Source organism: Vombatus ursinus, unplaced genomic scaffold, assembly GCF_900497805.2.
Source record: "Vombatus ursinus unplaced genomic scaffold, bare-nosed wombat genome assembly UNPS02012319.1, whole genome shotgun sequence".
Classification (NCBI taxonomy): domain Eukaryota; kingdom Metazoa; phylum Chordata; class Mammalia; order Diprotodontia; family Vombatidae; genus Vombatus; species Vombatus ursinus.
Window position 1 is genome coordinate 2,247,413 of NW_020952097.1, and position 16,346 is coordinate 2,263,758.

General features: G+C 45.5%; 1 protein-coding gene across 1 annotated transcript in view; it reads left to right on the forward strand.

The window, feature by feature from the left end:
* Positions 1-681: 681 nt before the first annotated feature.
* FAM83H (family with sequence similarity 83 member H) overlaps positions 682-16,346 on the forward strand; it is a 43,710-nt gene continuing 28,045 nt past the window's right edge. Inside the window, exon 1 of the mRNA XM_027857769.1 lies at positions 682-1,795. Coding sequence (XP_027713570.1) covers positions 1,193-1,795 — 603 coding nt within the window. The 5' untranslated portion in view covers positions 682-1,192. The remainder of the gene's footprint in view (positions 1,796-16,346) is intronic.

A 16,346-nucleotide genomic window follows, 5' to 3' on the forward strand; every position in this document is an offset into this window, starting at 1 on the left:
TAGAGATTATACTCTCTGTACCATATTCCCACAGTGTTCCCCTAGCAGCAAACACGGTCATGCCCACACAGACCTCAGAATTGCTGGATTTGGGGTTTGTTTCCCTGGTTAGTGAGGGCCCAGTCAGTAGACTGGGAGGCTGAAGTGCTTCTTAGTCAGTGAGTTAGGGAGGGCTTGGGTTCTGGGTTTCCTACTGTCAGTGGGGGTCTTGGACTCCTCTGAATTCCTAGGATTTTTGGAGCAGAAAGGGATGTTCAAAATCATTTAGAGGAGTGAGACTTGTCAGCATCACACAGTGGGAAAGTTAGAATTCAAATTCAGGTCCTCAGATTCCAAATCCATTGTTCTTTCCTTTACACCATGCTACCTTTCAAAATTAAGATGCCCTAAGTTAAGCACTCTTTTTTGAACAGCTACACTATTTAGACAGCTAACTGTTCTACGATCAATGGTTTGTCACTACAAAATCAAGTGGTCGGTGAAGGTTCGAGGCATCCTTGCCCCTTAAGGGTCCAGGGCACACAGGCTAAGTGAGGGTTTGGGGTTTGAGTTTCCCGGTCCCATCAGCAAGGGGTTGAAGTGACTCCATATAAGGCAGTGCTGTGGGTGTATGCCCAGCCCAGATACAGGACCCAACAAGTTGCTGTAAACACATTGTCAGATCCTGCCTCTGTGAAAGCTGCCTCTCTCACTGTCTCTGTATAGCTCTACCTTGGTTTGGCTAACCAGGCCTGTGGCCCGTAAAGTCCCTGCTGCCATGTGTCAGCCTGTTAGTCAGCCTCTGAGGCCTGGCTGAGAGGCGGCAGCTCGGAGTCCCTATAAACTCTCCAACCTAGCCTGGCCTAGCCCCCGCCTTCCTGGGCTGAGAGAGACACTCGGAAGGCTCTCAGGCTAGAGGTGCCGGCTGGAGGACCGGGAGGGTGCTTGGGGGAGAGGCAGACGGACCAGACGGGATACCGGCAGGCAAGCACGGGAACACGGTGGTGGGGTGAGCCTGAGGGCTGGTCTATCCTGGCACTCACCTCTGAGAATTTGTGCCACCCCCTAACACTATCTCTGCTGGAGGCTGGTCAGAGAGAACACTTTGGGCGACATGACCAGGCCCTCTGGGGTGTTGGGGAGTGAGAGGGGACTGTGACCAGCAGGGCAGGGCAGATAGTCATTTCAGGGGCAACAGCATAGACTGGACACCATGTCTGGGAAGCGCGGTCGGTCCCGTAGACCCCGAACTAAGAGACAGGGCCGTGGTCGGAAGGGAGGGGGTGAGACAGGCCCTGTGGTTGAGACTAGGCCACTGGCCCCAGGGGGCCCCCAGGATGGGGCGGGTCAGGGAAAACACGTGATGGAGGAGATGGAGGAGATGGGCAGGTCAGTTGCTATGGGGCAGCCTGGGCCAGTGGTCAGGTCAGATTGCTCAGGGGCAGTAGAAGTGACAGAGGCTTCAACTGCAAGCCCAGAATTGGTGTTGGTCACAGCCATGGAGCTGGGGGGATATGGGGCCAGCTGCCCTGACCCAGCCCTGGCACAGGAAGTATTGAGACTCCAAGAGGTCCAGCTCTGTCTGGAGAGGGAGCAGTTCTTATTGGAGGACCGCCGGCGGCAGATTCAGCTCCAACTGCAGCTGGAGGAGCAACTCTGGCGGGAAGAGCAACTATGGCAAGAGGAACAGCAGTGGCTTGAGCAGTTACAGGAGGAGCACGCATGGGTCCGGATGGAGGGGATTGAGTTAGCCCTGGAGCTGGAGCAGCTCAGGACGGGTGGCTTTGAAGAGCAGGAGGAACAGGTGCATGGTCAGGTAAGTCACTGAGAGAAGAACCAGGGCCTACAGCCAAGGGCCACCGCTGGAGGTGGTGTAGATATTGATCAGTCACTGGCCTCTTAGAGGGATGGATGGACCCCTGATAGTCAGTACTCCACAGAGAGACTGGTCGCTGACATCTCAGTCGTTGGACAAGCTGGTCACTGACCCTGAGGGGACTAGACATGGAGAACTGTGGCCTCTTGGGGAGGGGATTGGCTGGTCATCGAGTCTTTGGGAAGGAATAGCCATTGTGTATATAGGAAATTGACTGGAAAAGGCCATATAAAGGACAGATTGTTGTAATGGTAAATTGGGCATTTGATGATATGTCTGTCTTAGAAGGAGCTGGGGGATAGATCTTATGATATTTAGGGAGGCAGCAATTTGGGGGATGTGATAGAACACATTCTGGGCAATGGGTTGGCAAATATGTGATGGAACATGTTCTGGGAAGGGGCTGCTGAAAGACATTGATGAAGCAGGTTCTAAGCAGGAGTGGGGAGAGCTGGCAAACATCTGATGGATCATGATCTGGGCAAGGGGGTTAGCAGCTGTATGATGGAGTGTGTTACAAGCAGAGATTTGGAAGATGTTTGATGGCACATGAAATGAAATGTATTCTAGGCTGGAATCTGGACAGATGATAAGCATGTATGAGGGGCTATATTCTGGGCAGGGGTCGGCATGACCAGTGATGGAATCTTTTCTGGGAAGAAGTCACGGGGGCTTAGTAGGCATACGTGATGGGGAATGTTCTGTGAGAGGATGCTGGCCAGATGACAATGTGAAAGGGCCACATCCAAATGGGCCCACAGGAAACTAAAAGTCTGTGAGCTGGGTTTACAAGGCCGAGTATGGGAGAAAGGAAGAGCTGCTATAGGGTCCCAAGTCAGCCTGAGGTAGCCAAGTAATATGAAGAGGGAAGGTATTAGGAGAGAAGTTGTTCCTGTGGAGAGCATATGTATGCACCTATGTGTTCAGATGATGCTATGTTAGGGACTGTGTGTATGTATGTGTTTTGGGGGCAGTGCTCCCATAAGGAGAATGTTCCCAGGATGAGGGCATAGTTATGTCTACATGGGTGTATGGGGAAACATCTGTTTACTTGAGGTACAGCGTACCTGTTCATGTTTGTGTGTGTGATGGGAGAGACTGAGACTGAGTGTGGTGAGTCAGGACTGATGGAGAGCAGAGAAAGCTCGTGTTTCTAAGCATCCTTTTCTGCGCTACCCCCATCTCCCCTTAAGGGCTGGTTTCCTGGTTGATTTGTCCCCTTCCCTGGCATTTATTGGATGCTTAGGGATCGGGGAAGCATGCTGTGGCTGTACTCATTACTCTCATTAAGGAGGCTGGCCCTAGCCTCAGACTCAGTTGGGGCTATTTCAGGGAGTCATGTGTGAGGCCTTGGGGGGTGGGTTCTCCTGGGTCTTTTGATCCAGCATGGAGAATCCTGCAAGACCTAGAGTCTTGGGACATAGGATTGGAGGGAATGGAATGAGAAGGGTCAAAGATTGTGAGCAATGTGCATTTCTGAGCCTGAGGAGACCAATATATGCGTGCATAGATTAGACATGGATTAGCGGTAGTGACATGGATTGGTAAATGCTGATAAAGGGGAAGATTGAAGCATCTCTATGGGAGTAATCAAGATTTGGAGATGTAGAGGAATGAACTTTTCAGGATTAGTTTAAAATTTTACCAGCATCATCAAGGGCAAGCTGGGGTCAGTCAGGAGTCTCTCAGAAATGAGAAAAATGTCTCTGGGGGCACATTGAACTCAGCTAGGATCTCCCAGGATTCACTATAGGTTTCTCTGGGATCACTCTGGGTGCTACTGGAATTGCTTATTCTGAGGACCAGATGTGACAATATATTTAGCCTGACGCTGCTTTGTCCTGCTATAAGGGGTTCCCCAGGCTGGAAATTAACTCCCTCCTAATCTCCTCCTCTGAATCTTATTTTCCTTCAAGGGTCAACTCAGGTGTCACCTTCTCCTGGAAGCCTTCCCTCATCTTCCCTGGTGCTAGCTTTCTCTCCCTCCTTAACTTTCCTTGAACTGAGCATCTTTCTTTCCATGTTGTATCTCTTCTACAGAATGTAAGGTCTTAAGGATGGAGCTATTGTATTTTTGTCTCTGTATCCTCAATGCCAAGATGAGTGTCTTACAAAGTAAATCACTTAAAATGTGTTAGATGGGTTAAACTGAGACTCTGTTTACTCTGCCCTGGTTAAATATTTGGAGTATTGTGTTCATTTTTGGGTGCCATACTTTAGGAAGGGCATTGATAAGCAAGAGGGAGAATGGAGGAAGGCAGCCAGGATGCGGAAAGGCCTACCATTCATCCCATGAGTAATAGTTGAAGGAAACTTCCATCTACTCTGTGTGTATCCTGTGTGTACCAATTATTTAACATATTGTCCCTGCCCCTTAGAATATATCTTTGAGGGTAGAGACTGATCGTGTCTTTTTTTTTTTTTTTTGTATCTCCAGAGTTTATTCTAGTTCCTACACATAGTAAGTTCTTAAGAAGTGCTTGTTGATTGAGTGAACTTGGGAAGTTAGCTAGGGAAGACAAGACTTGGGAAATCCCAAAAGCTTGAGTGCAGCTTGAACCTTTGGGACACCCTGTATATGAGGCTGTGCTAAGTTATAAGAACATAGCTTTCAAATTGGAAGTAACCTCAGAGATCATCTGATCCAACCCACTCATTTTTTTAGAAAGGGAAATTGATGTACCTCAAAGTTATATGGGTAATAAATACTAGAGTCATGATTAGAACCCAAATCCTGACGTCAGGTACAGTGCTCTTTTTAATATAATACCACCCCCTTCTTAAGTCTCTTCTCTGGTCTCAATCTCTACCCCATTTTTGCTCTTACCTTCCTCCTCCAACAGATCTAGCCAAGGATAGACCCACATCAAATGTCATTTGATCTCATCAACAAATTCAAGCCAAAATCTCAAAAAGATCTTTTCAATAGTCCATCATCTAACCCCCACTTCTCCCTTCTTCAACCCCCTCCCTCCCAGCAAGGTTACAAGAATGACACTATCCTGAACTCTAGGGGCAACACAGACTTCTCTTTTGACCACTTTTCTACTCCAAATTCAGGAATTAAGAAGGAATCTCTGAAGATGGTTGGGGATGGAGTGGGGTTTGAAAGGTCTCTCAGTAGGTCAGAAGTGAAGGCAGAATCTGAGGGATACCCATTAGGTCTGAGGTGGATTTGGAGGAGGTGTTGAAGGGAGTATATATAGTAAGTCTGAAGGTTATCCAACAGGTTAGGAAAGGGTTGTGGGGGACTGAGGACCAGTCAGTCAGATATGAATTTAGAGGGGGTGGTATAAAGACCCTCAGTAGTGGAGAAGGTCAAAAGCCACATTGAATGGGGGAGTTTGAGGATTAGCCCTGGGATTGTGGATGGTACGACCCAGAGTGGGTTGGGGGAAAGCCCATGAACTCACCATCAGGTGCTCTTGATTTAGGCCCAGGGGTAGGCTTTTTCACCTTCCGAGGTACTACAGTAGATCTGCCTCCCTGCTTTTTACCACTCATCCTCTTGTGACGGGGGAGTTGACTGAGAGGGGGATCAGAAAGAAGAGACAGGCAGCAGAATGACTGAAGAGGGTGCTAAGGATGGGGATTACTGAGGAAGATTCAAAATGAAAAAGATAGAGAAGAACCCATAGGAGAGATGGGGAGGGGGAAGAGAAGAAGGAAGCATCAGAGGGAGGAGAGATGAGGATAACTGAGAAAAGAATAGGAATGGAGAAGTGAAAATGGGATGAAAGGAAAGGAGATGAATGAGGTGGAGAATTAGAGAATATTCATTCATTCATTCAACAAACACTTATTAAGTGCCTACTATGTGCCAGGCAGTGTGCTAAAGGCAGGTCTAAGCGAGGCAATCAGATAAGGGATGGACTGGAGGAAATCAGAGGAAACAGGGAGAGGCAAAAGAAAGGCAAGGGAAAGAGTGATTGAAGGGGAAATCAGAGGGGAAAGGGAGAGGGTGATTGTGGAGGTCAGAAGACACAGAGAAGCGGTAACTGAAGGCACAGATAACTGAACCCAGCTCCAGATTTTCTCTTGAGTTCCAGTCCCATATCAATTATTGTACATTTCCAAATGGATGTTCCATAGATATCTCAAACTCAACATACCCAAAATGGAATTCATTATCTTTTCCCCTAAGCCTACCCCTCCTCTAAACTTCCCTAGTTTTAATAAGGGTACCACCATCCTTCTAGTCCCCCAGGTTCCTCTATACCCTTGGACTCATTGCTTCGCCCTCTTTCACTCCTACTTCAATTTATCTAGTTAGTTGCCGAGTTTTGTCAATCTTAACTCCATAACATCTCTTGAATCTGTCCCCTTCTATCCACTCAAAATGCGACCACACCTCAGATCAAGTCCTTATCACTTCTAGCCCAGACTACTGCAACAACTCTATTGCTCTTTCTGCCTTCATTCTCTCCTGTATCCAACCCATCCTTCACACAGCTGCTAAATTAATCCTCCTAAGACACAGAACTGAAGTCACTCCCCTCCTCTGTGGTTTTCCGTTGCCTATAGGACAAAATACAAACTCATTACCCTAGATTGTCTGGATCCCACCTACCTCTCCAACCTCATTTCTTTTTTTTCTTCTCTTTTTTCCTTTGGTGAGGCAATTGGAGTTAAGTGACTTGCCCAGAGTCACACAGCTAGTAAGTGTTATGTGTCGGAGGCCAAATTTGAACTCAGGTCCTCCTGACTCCAGGGGCCGTGCTCTATCCACTACACCACCTAGCTGCCCCACCAACCTCATTTCTATTCCCGTGAAAAACCAGACTCCATACTCCATCACCCCACTCCATGCACTCCTGAAAACTATTCCCCAGGCTGGAAATGAACTCCCTCCTAATCTCCTCCCCTGAATCTTGTTTTCCTTTAAGGGTCAACTCAGGTGTCACCTTCTCCTGGAAGCCTTCCCTCATCTTCCCTGGTGCTAGCACCCTCCTCTTCTTTAACTTTCCTTGTCTTTGGCATCTTTCTTTCTATGTTGTATCTTTTCTACAGAGCATAAAGTCTTGAGGACAGAGCTATTGTATTTTTGTCTCTGTATCCTCAATGCCAAGATGAATGTCTTGCAAAATCAGTCACTTAAAATGTGTTAGATGGGTTAAATTGAGACTCTGTTTTCTCTGTTCTGGTTAAACATTTGGACTACTGTGTTCATTTTTGGGTGCCATCCTTTAGGAGGGGCATTGATAAGCAAGAGGGAGAATGGAGGAAGGCAGCCAGGATGGGGAAAGGCCTACCATTCATCCCATGAGTAATAGTTGAAGGAACCTTCCATCTACTCTGTGTGTATCCTGTATGTACCAATTATTTTATATATTGTCTCTGCCCCTTAGAATGTATCTGTGAGGGCAAAGACTGGCCATGTCTTTTTTTTTTTTTTGGTATCTCCAGAGTTTAGTCTAGTTCCTACACATAGTAAGTTCTTTTTTTTTTAAATGGCAATTTTTATTTATTTTTTTTGTTTTCAACATTTACTTCCACAAGATTTTAAGTTCCAAATTTTCACCCCATCTTGCCCCTCCCCCCACCCCAAGATGGCATGCATTCTAAATACCCCTTCCCCTAGTCTGCCTTCCCTTCTATCTCTCCCCCCCTTCTCTTATCCCCTTCCCCTTCAATTTTTCCTGTAGGGCAGGATGGATTTCTGTACCCCATTTCCTGTATTTCTTATTTTCCAGTTACATGTGAAAACATTTTATTTTAAACATGTGTTTTTAAAACTTTGGGTTCCAAATTTTCTCCCTTCCTCCCTCCCCACCCACCCTCATTGATAAGGCAAGCAACTCAATATAGGTTATATATGTGCAGTTATGCAAAACACTTCCATAGTAGACATGCTGTGAAAAACTAACTCTATTTCCCTTAATCCTATCCCACCCACCCATTTATTCTTTCTTTTGACCCTGACCCTCCTCAGAAGTATTTGCTTCTGATTACTCCCTTTCCCAATCTGCCCTCCTCTCTATCATTCCCCTACTCTCTTGTCCCCTTCCCCCCCTATTTTCCTGTAGGGTAAGGCAGATTTCCACACTCAATTGAGTGTGTATGTTATTCCCTCCTTAAGTCAAATCCTATGAGAATAAGATTCACTCATTCCCTCTCACCTTCCCCTGTTTCCCCTCCACTGTAAGAGCCTTTTCTTTTCTGTTTTTTTTTTTTGTGGGATAATTTACCTTGTTCTGCCTCTCACTTTCTCCTTCTCCTAGTATAATCCTCTCTCACCCCTTAATTCTATTCTCCAGATATGATCTCTTCATCTTCAACTCACCCTGTGCCCTCTATCTATCTGTCTATATCTACATACCCCTCCAACTACCCTAGTACTGACAAAGGTCTCATGAGTTACAAATATCATCTTTCCATGCAGGAATGTAAACAGTTCAACCTTAATAAGTCTCTTATGATTTTCTCTTTCCTGTTTACCTCTTCATGTTCCACTCCAGTCTTGTATTTGAAAATCAAATTTTCTATTCAACTCTGGCCTTTTTATCAAGAATGCTTGAAAGTCCTCTATTTCACTGAATGACCATTTTTTCCCCTGTAGGATTATACTCAGTTTTGCTGGGTAGGTGATTCTTGGTTGTAATCCTATCTCCTTTGCTCTCTGGAATATTATATTCCATGCCCTGCGGTCCCTTAATGTAGAAGCAGCTAAATCTTGTGTTATCCTGATTGTGTTTCCACAATACTTGAATTGTTTCTTTCTGACTGCTTGTAATATTTTCTCCTTGACCTGGGAACTCTGGAATTTGGCTACAATATTCCTTGGAGTTTTCCTTTGGGGATCTCTTTCAGGAGGAGCTCGGTGGATTCTTTCAATTTCTATTTTGCCCTCTGGTTCTAAAATATCAGGACAGTTTTCCTTGATGATTTCTTGAAAGATGATGTCTAGGCTCTTTTTTTGATCATGGCTTTCAGATAGTCCAATCATTTTTAAATTCTCTCTCCTGGATCTATTTTCCAGGTCAGTTGTTTTTCCAATGAGATATTTCACATTGTTTTCTAATTTTTCATTCTTTTGGATTTGTTTTACAGTGTCTTGATTTCTCATCAAGTCACTAGCTTCCAATTGCTCTATTCTAATTTTTAAGGAAGTATTTTCTTCAGTAATCTTTTGGACTTCCTTTTCCATTTGGCCCATTTTGCTTTTTAGGGCATTCTTCTCCTCATTGGCTTGTTGGACCTCTTTTGCCATTTGGGTTAGGCTATTTTTAAAGATGTTACTTTCTTCAGTATTTTTTGGGTCTCCTTTAGCAAGCTGTTAACTTGCTTTCCATGATTTTCTTGCATCACTCTCATTTCTCTTCTCAGTTTTTCCTCTACTTCTCTTACTTGCTTCTCAAAATCCCTTTTGAGCTCTTCCAAGGCCTGGAACTGATTCATATTTTTCTTGGAGGCTTTGGATATAGGAGCTTTGGTTTTGTTCTCTTCTTCTGGTTGTATGTTTTGATCTTCTTTGTCACCAAAGTAAGACAATATAGTCTGACTCTTTTTGCGCTGCTTACTCATGATTCCCGGCCAATTACTTGAGTTTTAAACTCTTTGTTAAGGTAAAAGTCTGCTTCCAACGTGGAGAGTGTACTGTCCCAAGCTTTAGGCGTTTGTACAGCTGTTTTCAGAGGTACTTCTAGGGACCTGTAAATTTTAAGTTCTTCCAAGGTGGTATGATAAGGGGTTAGGTGTTTCCTCTCCACAGCCACAACAAGCTCCACCACACCAGCCCTCCTCCCTGCCTCAGGACCGCCCCTCAGAACTGTGACCCAGATCCAAGCACGGGCAAAGCAAGAGATTCCTGCCTTAGCCCTGGCAAAGAGATCCCTGCAATCCCCCTCTGATCAGCCACTTGATTCCCCCTCAGTCTGTGGGCCGGAAGTTCAGGAAAAAGCCATGGCGCCAGGCCGTGCTCGAGACTTGTGGCTGAGACCTAGCTCCTCTCTCACCGCAGTCACAGACTTTTCCCACTGACCTTCTAAGTTGTCTTTGGTGTTCAGGGGTTGAGAAGTCTGGAAACCACCACAGCTGCCCGCGATTCAGTCCTCTGAGGCCTGCTCCAGGGTCTCTGCAGCCTGTGTGCCCAAGCTGAACTGTGCTCCCTCCCTGCCCGGTGCAATATACCTTTCTGATCAACCATCCAGGCTGTCTTTGGCTGGAAATCTGTTTCACTCTGTCTTTTTGTGGATTAAAAAAAAGCCATTTCTGTTTAAAGCCATTTTTTTTTAGGTATTTGGAGGGTTTTGGGAGAGAGCTCAAGACAGTCACTGCTTTCCCTCCACCATCTTGGCTCCGCCCCCCACATAGTAAGTTCTTAAGAAGTGCTGGTTGATTGAGTGAACTTGGAAGTTGATTGAAGCCTATGGAAGAGGTGGAGAGGGAAGTTTGTTGTCTTCAAGTATTTGAAGCACTCTCATACGAAAGAAACGCTAATATTTATAGCTCTTTTTGAGGTGGCAAATAATGGGAATCTGAGGGAGTGGCCATAAATTGGAGAATGGCTCAACAAGTTATGGTATATAAATGTGGTGGAATACTATTGTGCTGCAAGAAAGGAGGGAGATGGCTTCAGAGAAACCTGGGAAGACCTATATGAACTGATGCTGAGTAAACAGATCCAGGGGAATGATGCATACAATAACAACAGTTTATACAAAGACAAACAACTTTGAAAAAATTAAGAACTCTCATCAGTGACCAACCGAGATTCCACAGTACTAATGATGAAACAAGCCACCCACTTCCTGACAGAGGTGAAAGAGTTTAGAATGAGACAATGTTTTTTTTTGTTGTTGTTGTTGTTGTACATGGCCAATGTGGAATTTTGTTTTGACTGACTATATGTTTTGGATTGAGTTTTGTTTTTCTTTAGTTCTCATTGGGAGAAAGTTTGGGGGGGTTAGGGTGAAAAGGAGTATTTTTGCTGATTGAAAGATATATAATTAAAAAAAAAGAAAGGGAAGAACTAATAGCAGTAGATGGAAGTTAGTGTCTCCCTATCCTTTAGGACAGGGGTTCTTAACCTTTTTCGTGTCATGGACAACTTCTCAAAGTATTTTTAAATGCATGAAATAAAATATACAGGATTATCAAGGAAAACAATTATGTTGAAATACAATTATCAAAATCAAAATAACAAGTTCACAACCCCAGATGAAGAACCTCTGTTATAAGATAAAAGACAACTACCCAGTTTGCATTTAAAGACTTTCACACTCGAGTTCTAGGTTTCCTTTCTGGGCTTATCATACATTACTCCTCTTCACAAACTATACTCCAGCCAGAATGGAGTATTTGTTGCACCCCAACAGAGGCACTCATCTCCATGCAAATCTTGGTGCATGAACACACTCCCTCTTTATCTCTTAGAATTCTTAGGTTCCTTTAAGATTTGGGTTATGGGCTTCCTCTGCAAGAATATTTTATTCCTTTAGTTGTTAATGTTCTCTCTCTCCCCTCCTCTTTCTTTAATTATCATGTATATACTTATGTTTATGTGTTATATTCCCCCAGTGGACTCTAAGCTTCTTGAGGGCAGGGACCATCTTTTTCATTTTTTTTTTCTTTTGTATCACCAACACCTAACTCAAAGTTTTGCACATAGGGAAGGAGAAATACAGGAGGTTCAGAGAAAGACAGGTGATCAGAGGAAGATGGTAGGGGGTGATCATATTGGGAATAAAAGGGGAGAGGGTGACTGAAGGTGGGAGGAGGGGGTGACTGAAGTAGGGGGATCAGAAGAGGTAAGGAGGGGGTAACTAGGTGTCAGCGGTCAGGGAGGAAAGAAGGGGGTAAGACTGAGGTGGGGAGGTCTAAGAAAGAGAGGAGGGGGTGACCAAGGTGGGGGGAATGTCAGAGGAGAGAACAGGTGACTGAGGTAGGGGGATCTGAAGGGGTGAGGGAGTCACTGAGTAGAGGAGATTCAGAGGAGGAAAGGGAGGGATGGTCAGGGGGGGTTAGAGGAGGAGAGGAGTGGGTGCTTGAGGAGGAATCAGAAAAGAAGAGGAAGGGGCGAGACTGAGCTGAGTAGGTCAGATGAGAAGGGGTGGGGTATGAGGGTCAGAAAAGGTAAGGAGGGAGTGACTGGGATGCAAGGTCAGAGGAAGAGAGAAGAAGGTAACTGAGGGGGCGTCAGAGGAGAGGAAGGGATACCTGAAGTGGGGTCAGAGGAAGAGAAGAGGGGATGACTTAGGGGGATCAGGAGAGGGCAGGGTACCTTAAGGGTATCAGAGGAAGAGAAGAGGGGATGACTTAGGGGGGATCAGGAGATGGCACGGTACCTGGGGGGGGTCAGAGGAAGAGAAGAGGGGATGACTTAGGGGGGATCAGGAGAGGGCGGGGTACCTGGGGGGGTCAGGGGAAAAGAAGAGGGGATGACTTAGGGGGCATCAGGAGAGGGCGGGGTACCTGAGGCGGGTCAGAGGAAGAGAAGAGGGGATGACTTAGGGAGGATCAGAAGGCATGAGGGGAGTGACCAAGGTGGGGAGTCAGAGGAGAGGAAGGGGTGATCAAGTTGGGGGGGTTAGAGGAGACGGAGTGACTGGAGTGAGGTGGGGGATCAGAAGAAGAAGAGGAGGGGGCGCCTGAGGAGTAGGGAATACCGGAGGAGGTGGGGATGACTGAAAAAGGGAAAACAAACAGGGGCAGGGCGGAGACTAACAAGTTTTCACAGACAGGTCCCTAAGACTCATTTCCGGTTCCGGTTCCGCCCCTTCCCTCTTTTCCTCCTCCCCTCCCCAAATTTCGCACCTGGGCGGTGGCCCGCCCCGCCCCTACCGCTGCCGCTGCCGGCTGGGGCTGGTTTCCCGGCAACACCAGACTCGTGGCCGCCTGCGCGCTCTCGGGCTTTCAGGTTCCGGGCGGGTGCGCGGAGTGAGTGCGCGTGCCCGCGCGCGGCCCTGTAGGTCTCGGCATGACCACGTGGGGGCGCCCCCTGCCCGGTGGTGTGTCTGCCAATTCTGGTGGGGGGGCAAGTGGTTCTCTTTTAGTTCAGCTATTTTGAAGGTGGAGGTCAGTAAGGTCATAAGTCTGGGGCCAACAATTTGGAAGAACAGCACATTTGGGGGCCTTAATTTTTGTGGGACAGTAATTTTAGGGGTCAATCAGATGTGCAGACTCAGGGTTTTAAGCTTACCCTTAGTAGGAGTCTTTATTTTATAAGGTCCATATTTTATAGGTTGGGTGGTTCAGTGGATAGAACTATGGGTCTGAAGTCTGGAAGACCCGAGTTGAAATCCAGCCTCAGACACTAGTTGTGTGACCCTCTACAAATCACTTAATCCTGACTGCCTCAGTTTCCTCATTTATAAAATGAGCTGGAGAAGGAAATAGCAAACTAGTACTGTATCCTTCTCAAGAAAACCCCAAATGGGCTCATGAAGACAATGAGATCTTGGGTTTCCTTAAGTTCCTGAACTCAGATCCTGAGTTGCTAACTCCCTGTTGGTGATCTCCTCCTGGATATCCTGTAGACATCACAAATCCTAATCAATTTATTCCACCCTAAACCTATCCATCTCCAAATTTTCTGTGGAAGGCATCTTATATCCTTCTAGTCATCCAGATTCCTTTGTACACTAGGAGTCATCCTTGATTCTTTCCTTTCTGTACTTCCTATACTTTTCTTTCATACTATTCAATCAGTTGTCAAGGTATGTGAATTCTGTCTACTTCTACACCGTACCTCGAATGTCTCAACTCATATCACAACCACCCTTATTCAGATCCTCATCACCTTTCACCACCTCTTGCCTCCATTCTTGGTCTCCCAACCTTCACTCTCTCCTCTGTCCTCCATTCAATGGTCAAATTGATATTACTAAAGCATAGGTATGACCGTGTTATTTCCTTGCTCAATGATATTCAGGCTCCCAATTGGCTCTAAGATAAAGTGAAAACTTCTGTATGGCATTTAAAGCCTTTAAAAATCTGGCTCCAGCCTAACTTTCAAGGCTAATTACATATTATTCCCTTTTACACATTTAGGATCCAGCCATACTGGTGTGCCTGCTGTTCCCCATACTGAACCAGCTTTGTGCCTTAGCTCAGACTGTCTCTCCTCCCCAACCCCATACCTGGAATGCTATCCTCACTCCTTTTAGAATGGCTCAGCTTGAGTACCACCTCCTGCGCCAGCCCTTTTCTGATCCACTTATCAATACTCCCCCAATATATTTTGTATGTGCCTATGTTTTTCCTTTAGTGGAATGTAATTTCCTTGGGGGTAAGGACCGCTTCATTTTTTTTGGTTTGTTTTTGGGATGCATTGCCTAGCACAGGGTCCAACATATAGTGGCTACTTAAAATATTTGCTGGATTGAATTGAACCAAACCTACCTTCTCAGTCAGTGAACCACAAGCCTTTATTAAGTGTTTGCTGTGTACTAAACACTATGCTAAGAGCTGTGGATACAAGGAAAGGCAAAACACAGTCTCTGCCCAGGAGAAGCTCATAGAGTTAATGGATGAGCCAATATGTTAATAACTAGGTACATACAACATAGAAAGTTAGATGGAAGATAGCTTGAGAGGGAAAGGCACTAGCAGCCAGGGGGGTGGGATGGCAAAGGCCTCCTGCAGAAGGTGAGATTCGAGCTGAGTCTTGAAGGAAGGGAAATCAAGTGGTGGAGGTGAGGTTGCTGGGCAGAGTATTCCAGCCATGGGGTTAAGGGCACTGAGAAGGGAGACAGAGGCCAGTTGTAGTTTGATCATAGAAGGGAGTAAAGTATAAAAAGACTAGAAAGGTAGGAAAGAGCTAGATTATTAGACCTTTTTTAAAAAAAAATATTTTCAGTTCCAAATTCTTTCCCTCCCTCCAGCCCCTACCTCACCCATTGAGAAAGTGAACAATATAATACCAATTATACATGTGAAGTCATGCAAAACATATTTGTGAAAAGCTTTAAATGTCATATAGAGTTTATATTTGATGCTAGAGGTAATAGGAAGCCATTGGAGTTTATTGAGTAGGGGATGACACAGCCAGAGCTGTGCTTTAGAAAAATCATTTTGGTAGTTGTGTGGAGGATGGATTGTGGTGGGGAGGAACTTGAAGTAAGGAAACCAGTTGGAAGGCTATTGCAATAATCCTGGCAAGTGGTAAGTCCTAATCTAGGGTTGAAGCTGTGTGAGTGGAGAGAAGGGAACTTATGTGAGAGATATTTTGGTAGAAAAGAAAAGATTTGGCAAAGGACTGTGGGTATATAGGGGATATGAGGGTGAGGAGCTGAGAATAACACAGAGATAGAATGGAGATACCCTAGGTCGTAATAGGGAAATTGGGAAGAGGAGAGGGCTTGGGGGGAGTGATATAATAAATTCAGTTTTGGACATTTGAGTTTGAGATGCCGGTAGGACATTCAGCTTGAGATATCCAAGAGGCAATTTGTGATGTATGATTGTATCGATCAGGAGAGAAGTTAGGGCTGGATATTTAAATCTGGGAATCATCTGCGTCAAGATAATAATCCAGCCCATGGGAGCTTATGAGATCACCATGTGAGATAGTATTGAGAAAAAAGAGAAGACTCATCTAGATCCTTGGGGGACATGGCATCTATAGTTAGTGGGCATGGCCTGTATGAAGAACTAACCGAGGAAACAGAAAAGCAGCAGTTGGAGAGAGAGAAGGAACGGGGGAGAACAATGTCATGAAAAACCCATAAAGGAGAGAGTATCCAGGAGGGAAAAGTGATCAACAATATTTAAGACAGTAGAGGTCAAGCACAATGAAGACTGAGAAAAGGTCATTAGACTTAGCTATGAAGAGACAATAATTTTGGAGAGAGCAGTTGCAGTGGAATGGTGAGGCTGGAAGTTGCAAAGGATTTAGATGGGAGTGAGGGGAGAGAAGGTGGAGGCACTGATTATAGATAACTTTCTTAAGGAGTTTATCCATGAAGGGAAGGGTGATAGCTATGAGGGGATAGATAGGCTCAAGTGAAGACTTTTTAAGGCTGGAAGATATGGGCATGTTTATAGGAAGTAGGAGGAACCAATAGATAAGAATATGAAGAAAAGAGAAAGTGGGGATAACAGTGGGGGCAATTTGTTGGAAAAGTAGGGCGGGAATGGTGCGTATGCTTGTAGAGGGTTTGACCTTAGCAAGGAGAAAGGCCACCCCTTAATCTGAGAGAGGAATGAAGGCGGTAACAGTGGTGGCAGATGTTTGAATGAAGTGAAATGAAATGAAATCTCTTGGCCAGTGTAATATGCCTCCTCTAAGAGAGTAGGAGTTGGGAGTACTATGGAAGGTTTGGGGAGAAATGAGAATGTTTAGAATAGCAGCTGTGAAGAGTGGGATAGCAAATCCATTAGGGAGGAATAGAATGTTTGCCTTGCTGCAGTGAGGACCCAGTTGAGATTAGATAATACAGTTTACCCCCTCATTTTCTCCATCTCCTTTCACCAGCACTGGATAGGAATTAAAGAAGCAGGTGGTGAGAGTAATCTAGGGTTGGAATTTGTCAAGGTGTGATTGTCAACG